The sequence below is a fragment of the Triticum aestivum genome, chromosome 5D, assembly GCF_018294505.1.
Source record: "Triticum aestivum cultivar Chinese Spring chromosome 5D, IWGSC CS RefSeq v2.1, whole genome shotgun sequence".
NCBI lineage: Eukaryota > Viridiplantae > Streptophyta > Magnoliopsida > Poales > Poaceae > Triticum > Triticum aestivum.
The window spans coordinates 383,012,648-383,026,969 of record NC_057808.1 but is presented as its reverse complement, the minus strand read 5'-3'; the positions used below and the strand labels follow the sequence as shown (position 1 = coordinate 383,026,969).

General features: G+C 48.1%; 1 protein-coding gene across 1 annotated transcript; it reads right to left on the bottom strand.

Moving 5' to 3' along the window:
- Positions 1 to 6,605: 6,605 nt before the first annotated feature.
- On the bottom strand, positions 6,606 to 8,720 carry LOC123120685 (uncharacterized). Its single transcript, XM_044540672.1, has one exon. It carries the CDS (start codon positions 8,718 to 8,720, stop codon positions 6,606 to 6,608), a length of 2,115 nt encoding a protein of 704 aa, XP_044396607.1.
- Between the last annotated feature and the right edge of the window lie 5,602 nt (positions 8,721 to 14,322).

Below are 14,322 nucleotides of genomic sequence, written 5' to 3'. Positions count from 1 at the left end.
AGGTAATTGCAGATTTATCTGGTGTCTTGGTTCCAGCCGTTGTCAGTTGGAGCAGGCAAAATCCAAAAAACATTGCAGCAGATTTTCCCCTTGCCGACTTCTTCGGGAGCAGCTCGACTAGCGTTGCACCAGCACCTGCACCTGCTCCTGCACCAGCTCCCACACTAGCTCCTGCACCGGCTCCCGCACCGGCCCATAGCAGCCCATCCTCCGTCTCGGACATGCTCGGCGGTGCTTCGTCTTTTGCTGAGCTCGACGCCCTCACGGTACCTATCACACCGGCCCTCTTCAATAAATGTATAATCTCCTGTTTCCATTGCCTTTCGGATGTCTCACGTCGCAGACATGTCTTTGCAGGCCGACGTAACCCCGTGCACCATATTGTACACCATCAGCAATAAGAAGGTGGACGTGGGGAAGGCGACGATAATGAAGCCGGAGGAACCATTGTTCCACAGCCGGCCAATCCCCCCGACGTCTTCAAGGTTTTCGTGGCCAGTGTCAAACTGGGCCATGAGAATTTGGCTCCTCTGGTACTAGGGGGATGACGACGAGACCCCGCGGCAGCTTGGTGATTGCAATGGGCGGGTCCTGTTGTGGCCAAAGAGTCTGCTTCGTCTGGAGGCGGCCGAGAGCACACCCACGAGCACGCAGCCTCAGCAAGGTATGAACATCAACACCCCACCTACCCAATTAGCGACGGCTGTCGTGCTGGGTGATAGCGGACGGGGTGAGGAAGAGGCTCCATTAGTCGCTGATGACATCGCCATAGATGAGGATGACGATGACGATGACGATGACACTCAACAGTATGTCAATACTGGCGCCTATGATGACGGAGGATTGATGGCTCAGCAGTATGAGTACTCAGGGTTTGAGCGTCATGAGTCGGTGCCTGAATTGCCGCCTCCGGAGGCTGAACGTATTATAGACGACCTTTCCGTAGCAAAGAAGCATAGGAAGAGACCGAGGAAAGGCAACAAAGCTGCTTCTATGATCCAGCCGCCTCAGCAGCCTCGGGTTCAAGACCGTATACCTATCCCCGGTGCGGCAAAGTGGCATATCCCCGGTGAACCAATCCTACCTAAGGCAGCGGTAGAGGCCACACACGGAGATCTAAGGAGACTTCGTGACGATGTGCTGCGGAGAGAGAAAAGCCTCATCACCTCGGAAAATCCAGGATACCCACTCTACGTGGTTAACGTGCCGCGGCAAATGTCGTACGTCCACACATTCCCCGCGGAGAAGTTCTTCCTTCGATTATATTACATCTTCGACATGTTTCACTTGAAGAAGCTAGATTTTAAATTTGTCCGCCTGTATGCCTTGTACATGAACTACATCATCGGGATTGATCAGATACCTTATATCTGTGTCCCTGACCCGTACTTCATGCACGAGGGCTTCTTGGCAGTCTGCGCAGTTCACCGTGAATACACGAGGGACTACATCGTCGATTTCATGGTCGCCAATAAGGACAAGGAGACGATTCTCGTGCCTTATCATCCCCTGTAAGTCATCCGCGCGGATATCCTTTCTTAGATTTCAATCATTCATGCGCACGGTGGAGGCTAATTAATTTGAGGTGTACTTATTTTGCGCAGCGGCGGGCGCGCCATCCTCATCATCCTTTACCCCCGGTACTCCCACGCCCTTTACTTGGACTCGTCGAAGGACATGAACAAAAAGGATTACACCCACATCAAGTCTGTTCTCGACAGTGCTATCTTTTACTACGGCGCACGGGGTGGAGAGATCAAGGACAAGAAGAAAAGGGACGGCGGGCCGCCTTTGGCCATAATACCGACTTCTGCTGCATCCAGCAACCGAGTGATACTCTTAGTGTTGGATTCTATGTCCTACACCACATGCTGGAGTACAGACGGGATCAGCAGAACCTTCGCACGTCACCTAAATTCGGAGATGCCCATATTCTGCAATGGGCAAAGAACGTAGGAGATATCCCGGATCATTGACTTCGAGCTGAGTTCTATCACATCCAGCGTGAACTTGCCCAAGTCATCATGAAGGAGGTCCTCGAAAAAGCAGGGATGTTCTACGAGGAAGGGGAAATGTTGCGGGAAGATGTCCGAACACGCATAGCCTCACAGCGTCTCGACCTGAAGCCTTTCACTAAGCTCGGAGACTATCTCCCTAACTTGGATGGATGGCACGACATGTTGGAGTAATTGTCGATATATGGCAGTGTGTCCGTTTAGTCCGTACTTCCTGTATGACAAAACTTTGAGTTATGCACGACGAAACTTTATTTGTGATGTAATTAAACCTTCCTCCTCGACTAGCGAAGATCATTCTAGTTAGAGCATTTTGGGTACGATGAACTTTGTTATTTATGCTTATGATATGTTGCTTCTGTTTTTGCCAAGTCTGTCTCTTTCTGTTGCTCAACTATATATGTTGCATATCATCGACTCATGTGACAATGCAGGTGCATAGATCATCAATGGCGAAGAAGTGCTGCGCCAGGAGTATACGACGAGTGGCCGGAGTGTCAAGCCTAGGTGTACCGGCATCCGGTTTCTGAGCGATAGCCAGTAGTTAGTTTAGGTTCACGCTAGTGCGAGAGAGGGATACGAACTCATGTACTGCATAGTTCCGCTCTCACTCATAGTGATAGCTCTTCTCGTGTATATCATTGTTTAGATGGATGAGGATGTAGTTGCCAATAATCAAGACTTGTATCGCTATTTTCGAGATGATGACGAGAGACCACTTTGTGTTGGATGATGATTATGATGATTACATGATTTGATGCTATGATTACATTTGTATGTGTATGATATGCTAAAGATTATTGTATAAAGCCTGTTCAAATACAAAACAAATATATAGAAAAAAACAAAAACTAATAAAACTAACAGTAGCGAGGGGAATAAAGTTAGCAGTAGCGCGCCATTACCAGTAGCGCTCCCTAGTTAAAAGCGTTGCAGCTATTAGCAGCAGCACGTTGTACTAAAGCTCGCTGTTGCTAGCCAAGTATAGCAGTAGCGTGGGACAACACGCGCTACTGATACATGTTAGATGTAGCGCCATATTAGTAGCGCGGAACCCCATGCTACTGATACACCAAATATCCGCGCTACTGCCAGGCTTTTCCCTAGTAGTGTCCCGAAGCTTCCTAGTTGTCTTCTGACCCAAGAAAAATCGTCCAAAATTTTTATTCCGTTTGGACTCCGTTTGGTATTGATTTTCTGTAAAATACAAAAACATGGAGAAAAACGGCAACTGGCATTTGATAATAGGTTAATAGGTTAGTCCCAAAAATTGATATAAAATAGCATAATAATGCATATAAAACATTCAAGATGGATAATATAATAGCATGGAACAATCAAAAATTATAGATACGTTCGAGATGTATCAGTGCGCATGTGGTACCCACTGAGAGTGTGTCGGGGCTGTGTGTGACCTAGTCCAGGCATTGTGGCTTGGATGGGGTACCTGATGACCTGCAAGTATAGGGGATCAATCGTAGTCCTTTCGATAAGTAAGAGTGTCGAACCCAATGAGGAGCAGAAGGAAATGACAAGCGGTTTTTAGCAAGGTATTTTTTGCAGGCACTAAAATTATCGATAACGGTCTAACAGATAGTTTGGTAATAAGATAATTCGTAAAGGGTAACAAGTAACAAGTGTAGCAGAAGAGCAGCAAGGTGGCCCAATCATTTTAGTAGCAAAGGATAAGCCTGGACGAACTCTTATGTAAAGCAAAGTGCTCCCGAGGACACATGGGAATTACTGTCAAGTTAGTTTTCTTCATGCTCATATGATTCACGTTCGTTACTATGATAATTTGATATGTGGGTGGACCCGTGCTTGGGTATTGTCCTTACTTGGACAAGCCTCCCACTTATGATTAACCCCTCTCGCAAGCATCCGCAACTACAAAATAATAATTAAGATAAATCTAACCATACCATGAAACATCTAGATCCAAATCAGCCCCTTACGAAGCAACGCATAAACTAGGGTTTAAGCTTCTGTCACTCTAGCAACCCATCATCTACTTATTACTTCCCAATGCCTTCCCCTAGGCCAAAATCAGGGTGAATTTTCATTTAGTCGACATCCACATAATACTACTAGAGGAAAGACAACATACATCTCATGAAAATATCGAACTAATACCAAATTAACATGATTACTTATAACAAGACTTCTCACATGTCCTAAGGAACAAAAGTAACTACTCACAAAGAAAATTCATGTTCAAGATCAAAGGGGTAATAAATATCATTAAGGATCTAAACATATTATCTTCCACCAAATAAACCAACTAGCATCAACTACAAGGAGTAATCAACACTACTAGCAACCCACAAGTACCAATATGAGGTTTTGGGACAAGGATTGAATACAAGAGATGAACTAGGATTTGAGATGAGATGGTGCTGATGAATTTGTTGATGAAGATTGACCCTCCCTCGATGAGAGGATCGTTAGTGATGATGATGGCTCTGATTTCCCCCTCCAGGAGGGAAGTTTCCCCTGCATAATAGCTCCACCGGAGCCCTAGATTGCTTCTGCCCAGGTTCCGCCTCAAGACGGCGGCACTTCGTCCCGAAAGCTTCCTTATGATTTTTTCCAGGTCAAAACGTTTCATATAGTAGAAGATGGGCATCGGACGATGGCCAGGGGGGCACAAGCCCGGGGGGTAGGGCGCGCCCCCCAGGCTTGTGGCCACCTGGTGGGTCCCCTTCGGTAGTTTCTTCGCCCAATATTTTTTATATATTCCAAAATAACTCTCCGTAAAATTTTAGGACATTTGGAGTTGTGCAGAATAGGTATCTCAGGTTTGCTTCTTTCCGGTCCAGAATTCTAGATGCCGGCATTCTCCCTCTTCATGTAAATCTTGTAAAATAAGAGAGAAAAGGCATAAGCATTGTACCATAATATGAAATAACAGCCCATAATGCAATAAATATCAACATAAAAGTATGATGCAAAATGGACGTATCAGTACCCGGCTTTAGATTTTAGACATTGGTGCGATGTCTGTTTGGTATTCGGCTCGGACATTCTGGACCCCTTCATCAAGGGGATAGGAGTAACGACAGGTGTTGCCAAGATGATGGCTTCAGGCTTACTATAGTATTACTTTGTAAGGTGTTTATAAATAATTAATAAAATGGTTGCATGCATCGCTGAGATGTAGAGGCCGGGGGTATATCCTCATTTTCAAAAGAAACAAACATATATGTATGTGTGACTACCATACTACTATTAAGTACACCGCGAAACACCTCGACGGTAATCCATACGATGAATCGAGATTTCTATTGACAGTAAAGGGTTTCCCTCCGCTTTATATTATAAAGCAAACATCCGATACATCCAGCTCGCCGAGGCTGTAGCACAGATAAGCCCAAAAGGAAAAAACAAGAAAAAGAAAGAGAAATAAATGCCGACACCGGCAGATCAGCGAAGAAAGGAAAACCGGCAACAGCTGCACCCTCCGAAGAAGTACCACCACGCTCCCAGCATTCCGAAGCACCGCACACCAAGCAACACCTTCAAAAAGGGATGCGACGACAACGCTGTTGTTGCCCGAACAAGTTCTAGGGTTTCCCCCGGTGTGCGGGGGGTAGTGGGGAAGGGATATACCCTACGCCCCTCAGGAAGGTCCGACGGCGCCCACAGGCGTCACCATGTTGGTGCCGGACAAGCCGACAGAGACTTCTCCCAATCCACAACCCACACCACCACTCCAGGCACTCGAAATGCACCAGCCCATCAGTCGCCCACTAGCCTGTGCCACCACGGTTACCGACCCTCGCCGCCTCTCTGGAGCTGCCAACACGAGACGTGGAGAGGGAAAGGAGACATCAGCCACGGGAACGACCACAACTTAGCCGGAGGGAGGGGAGAACCTCCACCGCCGCAGCGGAGCTGACCGAACGCGGCGACGAGGACTTGTCGGGCCTCGCCATGCTGCAACTTGCCACCAACGAAGTCCTCACCGCCTGCAGACAGCCGTTACCTCGCCACCACCAGGGAGGGCCGCCGCCGAACGCCGAGCCACTGGCCCTCCCAACCCAGATGGAGCCCAAACCATCGCGTCGAGAGCCACCGTGGCACGCGGTACCACCGCCGGCCGAAGGGCACCGCTGCCCGAGCAGGGGGGCCACGCGCGGTGAAGGGCAGATCCGCCGCCGCCAGCACCACGCGGGCAAGGCCGGGCAGCGCTCGCAGGCGGCGGCGGGAGGAAGGAGGAGCGAGGGGGAGTGCTGGAGGGGAACGGGGAGGGAGCCCCTAGTCGTCTCGCTCGGGGAGGCGACGCGGGGGGTATGGGGGAGGGAGGGGGAGAGGGGTGGGGGAGCGGGATAGCGGCTGCGGGCTCCGGCCGCGGCGGCGGCTACGCGCGCGGGGGAGCCGCCGGCGGTGCGAGGAATCCTAGGGGCGGGGTGGGGGAGGCCCTGATTCTTTTATTAGACCCCCTGTTCAATTTTCCGTCCAGAGGGAGAGGGAGCCGCTGGATTTGAGTTCATCATCGAGGTTTTTATTTAAGAAGCGCAGCAAGATACAATTCATATAGCTTGGAGGATACAAAAGACATTGTTAAAAAATATACAAAGATGTTGGGTGCTACACGTTATCATCATCTTCTTCTTCTTGGGGACTGGTGTCTTCTGCTACATCAGTTTCCTTTTTGCTGTCTTTGATCAGGTCCTGCGCATAAACGTGGTAGAAGTGCTCTGACATAAGCCACAGGATGGTTGTCAACTCACCGCCACTGTTGAGTTTCTCGGCATGGAACTTCCTGCTGCATTTGTTGCCTGCGTAGACAAGAATATCCATCCACACGTCCAAGACAAGTTTCAGTACCAAGTCAACCGTGCAATTCTCCTCCATTGTTAGCAGTTCCTTGACAAGATTAACCACATAGGGGAGACGAGGAGCATCGTAGATGAAGCCTTTTCCGTCATACTCATCATATAGTTTTTCTGCAAGGTCCTCTCTGTCCGTGACCCTGGAAATAGAATCGGGGTCATCCTTAAGGCTAAACAGATTCTTGAGCATAGCACCGATTTTCATTTTTGTATGTCCACGAGTCTTGAGTTTCTCGAGACTTTGACAGGTCAGTTGGTACAACCTGTTTTGGGGGAGGCCTGGCAGCATGTCTGGTTGTTTCACGAGAAGGTACATCATGTAGTTGGATATCATTTTGATCGCCTCCACATCACTCTGTGCCTCCTCTTCTTTGGCTCCCTTGCTCTTGGCGAGGAAAACATCAGTGCCAATGTGCCAGATGATGATGCATTCCTGGAACTCAACACCGAGGGAGTCTTTGAATATGCTGCCTTTTATGAGCAACTCCTTGCGAGCCAGAGGTTCCTCACCCCACCTGTTCTTGAGCATTCCCAGTGAGTTCACACCGACACCGGTATCTTCACAATTGTACATATTCTGCATATGTCCAGAGATACACTTTTGGACATACTCCGGCATGTCAATAACCCATGAGTAATGCTCATTGTTCCAAAGCTCATCTTGACCCACCACTTTGGCCAAACTGCCAAGCAGAGGCCTGGTGAGTGCACTGTCAGAGCCAGAGCAAAAGTGCAGCATGTTGTACTGAGTCATGGTATATGTCCAGCTTCTTGATCTGTATCGGCTACCTCCTCCTACCCTGACAAGATGATGAAGGCATGCAACAACACGCCTAAGCCGGTCCCACCTTTTATTGCACAGAGCTGTGTATCGAAGCCATTGCCTTCTCGTGGTACTCAGGAAGGCAAATGTCCAAGAGGAGCCCAGTGCGTTCACCAGCGATGTCGTCTCCATGAACATGGCACCACCATACAATATATAGGTGATGACCACATCAACTGGGCGGGGGTCGTCCATGTCAATGAACTTGAACAGCAGCAGTGAGGCGAGAATGGCGACTGGCGAGCTTAGACGCTGCAAGTAGCCGAAGCAGGTGTGGATGACAGGTGCCTTGGTGTACAACATGTCATACATGAGGGAGAGCTCAATCTCCATCAATTGCCATAAATTGACCTTGAGAATTATTTCAGTGGTGTCTTGGCCGTGTGAATCATCTTCCATCACCGTATAGTCAACTATGGCACGCTTGCATATGTGAAAGAGCGAGTGAGCTCGTCGCACAAGGGATTCCTCATCCAACTCGCCACACTTCAACACTTCATCGTGAGGGTGGAAATGTCCATGCATGGCAGCTGGTTGCTTCTTGATGGAGCCTCGGATGCTGTCCAGATTGCCCCCCCGAAGCGCGCACATCCTCTCCCAGTACTTGATAACACCGATGGCGAGCATCAAGATGGTGGCAAGCCGGAGCTTGGCCTCCTTGTCCGCGATGTGCTCGTAGAGAACATACACGGCTCCCAACACCTGAAGGATGGACTCCACCGAGTGGCGCATCCAGAGCGTGTTGTCCTCGAGGGAGTATGCGGTGATGTTGTCCGGGCCTCCAAGGTGCAGGAGAAGGAAGGGCGCCCAAAACGCGACGATCACGTGCTCGCGCGGCGCGTCCGTGAGGGAGAGGTGGCCGAGGGCGAATGTCGCGCTGAAGTCAGCTAGCTGATACGCCAGCCAGAGCAGGGACCGCCGAAAAGGGTGGCCTCCACGCCTGCGGATCCCGGCACAGAGGAAGAGGGTGATCTGGCACCCGAGGCTGAAGAGCACCAGGATCTGGATGGACCAATTCTTCCAAATGTCCTGGGGCGAAGCAGTCATTGCTCCTGTCCTCACAGGCCGGAGGACTAGACGTGCCTACAATTACATGAAATATATATACAAATTGTAAGCTACGCTGCTGCTTTCAAATGCCCTGCTCTTATCAAAATATACGTACGTAAGTATATAGGATAAAATGCGGCTAAACTACGTTCGCCCGATCACAATTCACAAATGGTAACGTAAACATACCGTCGTCCAAAACCACTCTGCTGGTCTCCGGCCGAGAAGAGGATGCAGCCAGCGGCGGCGAAACAGGAAATGGTGGAGAGAGTCAGACTCGTTACTTGACTCCCGAGTAACTACGTACCTAGTAGGAGTAGCTAAACTGGAAGAAATATGACAACTCCATACGCGAATGACTCCATGCACGAGGGTTCCAACGAATCCATCAACCATTTAGTGCAAACACACACAAAAAATACCATCAACCATGTTCCCGAGCTCCCACCCATGTGGCGGCGGACGGCATGCACTACAAACCTGCGGATATGCCAAAAGTCGGAAGCCCCCTGTGGGGCTTTTCCTTAACACATACTCCCTCCTTTCCGGTTTATAAGGCTCAATTCAAAAATCTCACCAACCAAGGTAAATGGTGAGTGATGGAATACTTTTTGTAGTTTGCAAAAGCACCCAATTAATGCTTTTGTTTTCCTCAAAAAAGTATGTTTATCAATGCACTAATTGCAATGCATGCATGCATAAATTACATGCATTGGTCAATTTTCTCTTAATTCTTGCATGCAATGATTTAATGCACCTTGGAATCTGAACATGTGATGGGAAACAACCAAATTGAGCCTTATAAAATGGAAAAACTAAAATTCTGAGATAAGCCCTATAAACCAAAAAGGAGGGAGTAGCCTGGTTAAATTGTAGTAGTTGAGATGCACAACTTTGTCGCCAAAAGTCGGCAGGCCCATTTATTATATTAGGCTATACTTGCAGTAGATTGGATCACTGTTGCATTCCGAGGTTTTACATTAAATTAAGCAGCTACTACGTACGTACTCAATGGTGCAGTACTACGTAAGACCGTGATGGGAATATGGGATCCCAGGCCAGGGCATCTCCAAAAGGAGTTTTGCTCATCTTTTGCAATTTAAATAGAGACGCTTACCAGTTCGTGGAGCTGTCCAGATGTCTGCATTCTGGTATTCTTAAGACAATCAAATAGACGACATGCGGGAGTCCGGACATGGGCAAGACAACAGAAAACCACCACGTGCCCTCTCTCTCCGCACGCCTCACACAGCCCCGTTGTGCTTCTCCGACTCCATCTCCGATGGCCGGGGCTGACGCGCGTGCTGTGGCCCTACCTGCAACACGTCGAGTCCTTTGCCGACGAGATGGAGATGGAGCTGCCGAGCTGCAGTTGTACGCCAACACCACCGCCCTTGTGCCATGCTGGGCATCGGCGCCCTTCACCCACCCGATCGACCACGCTGGACACGGTGGCCATGGACCCGGAGCTCAAGACCAGCGTCCGCTCCGACCTGGAGAACTTCCTCAGAACCGCGCCTACTACCACCGCCTAGGCCGCGTGTGGCGCCACGGCAACCTGCTCTACGGAACTCCCCGCACGGGCAAGTCCACGTTTGCCGCAGTGATGGCGAGGTTCCTCGGGTACGACGTCTACGCCATCGACCTCTCGTGTGCTGGCACCGATGACCTCCACGCGGTGCTCCTGGACACCACCCCGCGGCCGCTTATCCTTGTGGAGGACCTCGATCGGTACCTGTGCGGCGGCGACGGGGAGACGTCGGCGGCGAGGGCTACCAGGGTACTGGGCTTCATGGTCGGGGGTATATACGAGTTTAATTAACACAATTAATTATCAGGACAAAAACCAGTATATCTATCTTGCAATTGTACCTGCACATGAGATCATTTTAGATAAAGAAACCATGGATATTCTCATGAATGTAACACTCATGTTTGTTTTGAAATGTGAAAAGTACGCAATGTGTGTATGCATCAACGCATGTAAATGCAAACATAAGGTAGCTAATGCTCTGTTTGGATGTTGATATTCAGGGTCATGAAATTGAATTGGCCCCAATATCAAATCTCCGTGACTTTGATATTGACATTGAGCCCGAATTCTGTTGTTTGGATGTGCACAGAATTGACACTTCGAATTTGCATGAGAGGCTCAAATCTAAAGCTTCTTTGGATGGTCATTCTCTACATTGGAATTGCTCATTTGTCATAGGTTGAACATTGTACTTTGATGTAATGTTTAAAACTAAATTGTATGCAATAGAAGCACTTACACAAATACAACAATAATTAGGCATCAATTATCAACAAACTCTCTCTCTCTCTCCTATCTTCTGCATAATTCAGTTCGTGTCACTAACGCGTATGGTTTTTCCTCGCAGCTATATGCTTTGAAAATGCACATGGTCTCGTGTGTTCTTCTATGTCTGAAAAACAACAATACTGACCTGCAAAAGGTAAAAACAATCTTAGTATTAGATTACTAGCACATACAGGTGTTGATTAGGGGATTAGGTTTCTGTGTAGGATTAGGGAGGGGCTAGGGGTTGGTGGCTAGCGGAAGAAGTAGCCATGGGGGAAGATGTTGCCATGCCTTCTGCCATGGGAGGAGGGCGTGTGGTGGTGGGTCAAGCAGACGGTGGTACTAGAGCATGCGGATGCGCCTGAACATAGGCGCATGCGTGGGAGAAGGCGATTCGCTGGAAAGAGGAGATAAGGAAGACGACGGAGAGGGATGACCTGCGCCGCCGGATGCACCGCGTCACGCATGTGTTTGGCTTCCTCTCCCGCTCTGGTGTTCTTTTCCCTCGAGTGCGGGCGAACCGGTAAGTGAGCGCTCAATCCCGAATATCAGACAAAGTCGAGGTCGTGGCCTCTAAATTCGGAAATAGCTCCACTGGCCGCGAGAGTGGGCTAGCCAATATCTCAAGCCAATTCAATAACTCAATTCCCTGACCATCCAAACAATGACATTCGGGCTGGCCAATGCCAGTATCAATTTCTAGGCCTTAATATCAACATGTGAACGAGGTGTAATGGCTTTTTGATGACATTGATGTTGTGCAAACTATTATTTTTGCTGGAGACACGATTATAATTCCATCTATATTTTGTACAGAGAAATTATTCTACTCTATTACCTCATAGATATGACTTTTGTTCATCCATGAGAAGGGTATGCAAGAAAGTTTATGAAGATGAACACTGGTGTCATTAGATTTTATGTTTTGTTGACTTGAGTAAGGAATCATTTTAAGGTTGTGCCAACTTGAATTATGAGTTTGTATTTTATATTACAAGCAACTGGCACGGAAAATACTTTTGGAGCTCGGCCTCCATGGAAGCCATTTTTTGAAAAAAAAAATCAAAATTTAACAAAATTCATATTTTTTTTACATTTCAAAAAATTGAAAAAAACAATACAGACATACATGGAAGCATAAAACACATGTGTGTGAATTTTCAAGACGAAATACGTTGAAATGAGTACTGTGCAAAAAGGACAAATCTATGGCTTTTCAACACATGACACTATTCATCCCAAAAGTCCATGAATTTGTTCTCTTTGCACGGATCGCATCTCAAGGTAACTCATTCTAAAATTTTACACACATACAGATCACATCCTTGTGTACTTGTATAATTTTTTTCAGAATTTTTGAAACCAAAAACCCCCAGGGGTCTTAATTACCACTGTTTTGCTTTCAATTTGCCTCTGACTATCAAATTAAATGTGAATGACCCGTCCTCCTTTCTTTGAAACAAGGGGTGTTTCCGTTTCTGTGCGACCTCCATAAAAGGAGTAGTCCCCCAACCCGGGGCGACTTTCCCATATTCCAAATTCAATGGTTTAAGTAAACTAAAGATGATTTTTGAATTTTTCAAAAAATTCGGCCTCCATGGAGGCAGAGCTCCAAAATGCCATTCTCCAATTGGCTAAACTTTGTAGCACTACAAGTCAAGGTTTACTTATTATAATTTTTTATATTATATAGATATCTAATTAGTGAAAAATGGTTAACAGCATGAATTGTGTGTCAACTCCATGCATAAAAGGCTACATTTACAATAGTATGAAACTAAACACTTTAACGTGCAAGTATAATATATGCCTTTTTGACAGCCAATTCCTGAGCAGTCCCTGCCCCCTTTCATGCGTCTCTCCCGCGCCTTTTGTGATGCTGCTTGGGATATAGGTTTGGGAATGCCCGCATCATGCTTCATGCCACTGGCCACGGTCAGTCAGATCACTGCCCCCTAGTATTGACCTTTGAGGCCGCGGCTCGCCTGCCGCCGCGGTTCAGATCCGAGGCTTTCTGCCCACACTTGGATGATGGGTTCTCCGATGTCGTCTCAAAGGCCTGGAATGACAGCTGCCTGGCCATGGGTGTGTTCGCCCGCATGGATTTCAAGCTCCGGCAGATGGCACGGGCGCTTCGCCTCTGGCACAAGCACTATGTCGGCGATACCAAGCTCCAGCTGCTCATGGCCCAAGACACTATGTTGCTCATCGATACGGCGCAGGAGTCTTGTCTGCTTGAACCGGACGAGCTAGAGCTGCGCAAATTGCTCAAGGCCCGCATTCTTGGGCTTGTTGCGATCGAGCGGACTCATGCGAAGCAGCGGGCTAGGGTTACTACCTAAAAGCGGGGGATGTGAACATGAAGTTTTTCCACCTAAAAGAAAACGCTAGACGGCGGAAATTTGTTATCCCGTCCCTGCGATTGGGTGCTGAGGTGGGCACCGAGCAGGCACAAAAGTAGAAGATCACAACAGATTTCTTTCCGGCATTAATAGGTATGCAAAAGGCATGCCCAGGCACTCTAAGGGCATGTACAATGGTGACATATGGATACAGATGCCTCATGGTAAAAAGTAGTTTGAGGCATCTACATATTTTTTTTTTTCCTCATTGCAAGCTACCGCTAGTGGGCCTCATTAAGAAATATAAAATAAAGATTTTAGTACACATGCATCTCTATTTTTCATTTCAACCTTTTTAGCTTTTGACACCGGACCAAACTTTTTCTCTTCAAGCACCCGCCTCCTGTAGAGGATCCCGCTTCCCTATCTGAACCTATTTTATCTGATATCCGATCCTACATGGCATGCGAGGCATCACCTTGGGGCTATGCATTGTACATGCCCTAAGTTGGAAGGACCTGGAGCTGCCATCTGCGGATCTGACTGAGCTCGAAGCCCCATCCTCTATGGAAGAAATTCTCGCGGCCATCGACGACTTGCCGGCAGATTGCGCGCCGCGCCTGGTCCTGATGGTTTCTCCGATGCATTCTACAAAGCTGCTGCCCCGATCGTAGCCCAAGATCTCCTGCTTGTATTCCTGCAGCTGTACATGCTCAATAGGAACAATCTTCGCAAGCTAAACGTTGCTAACATTGTGCTCCTGGCCAAGCGTGATGGGCCATGCTTAATGACCGATTTCACGCCGATCAGCTTGTTGCACTCCATTGCCAAGTTGTTCACGACGGTGCTCGCTACGCGTCTCTCTCGCCACATCAGTCAGCTCATCGCCCGGTATAGAGTACCTTCTTGCGTGGAAGGCACATCTGGAATAATTTCCTGTTTGTCCACGGCCTTG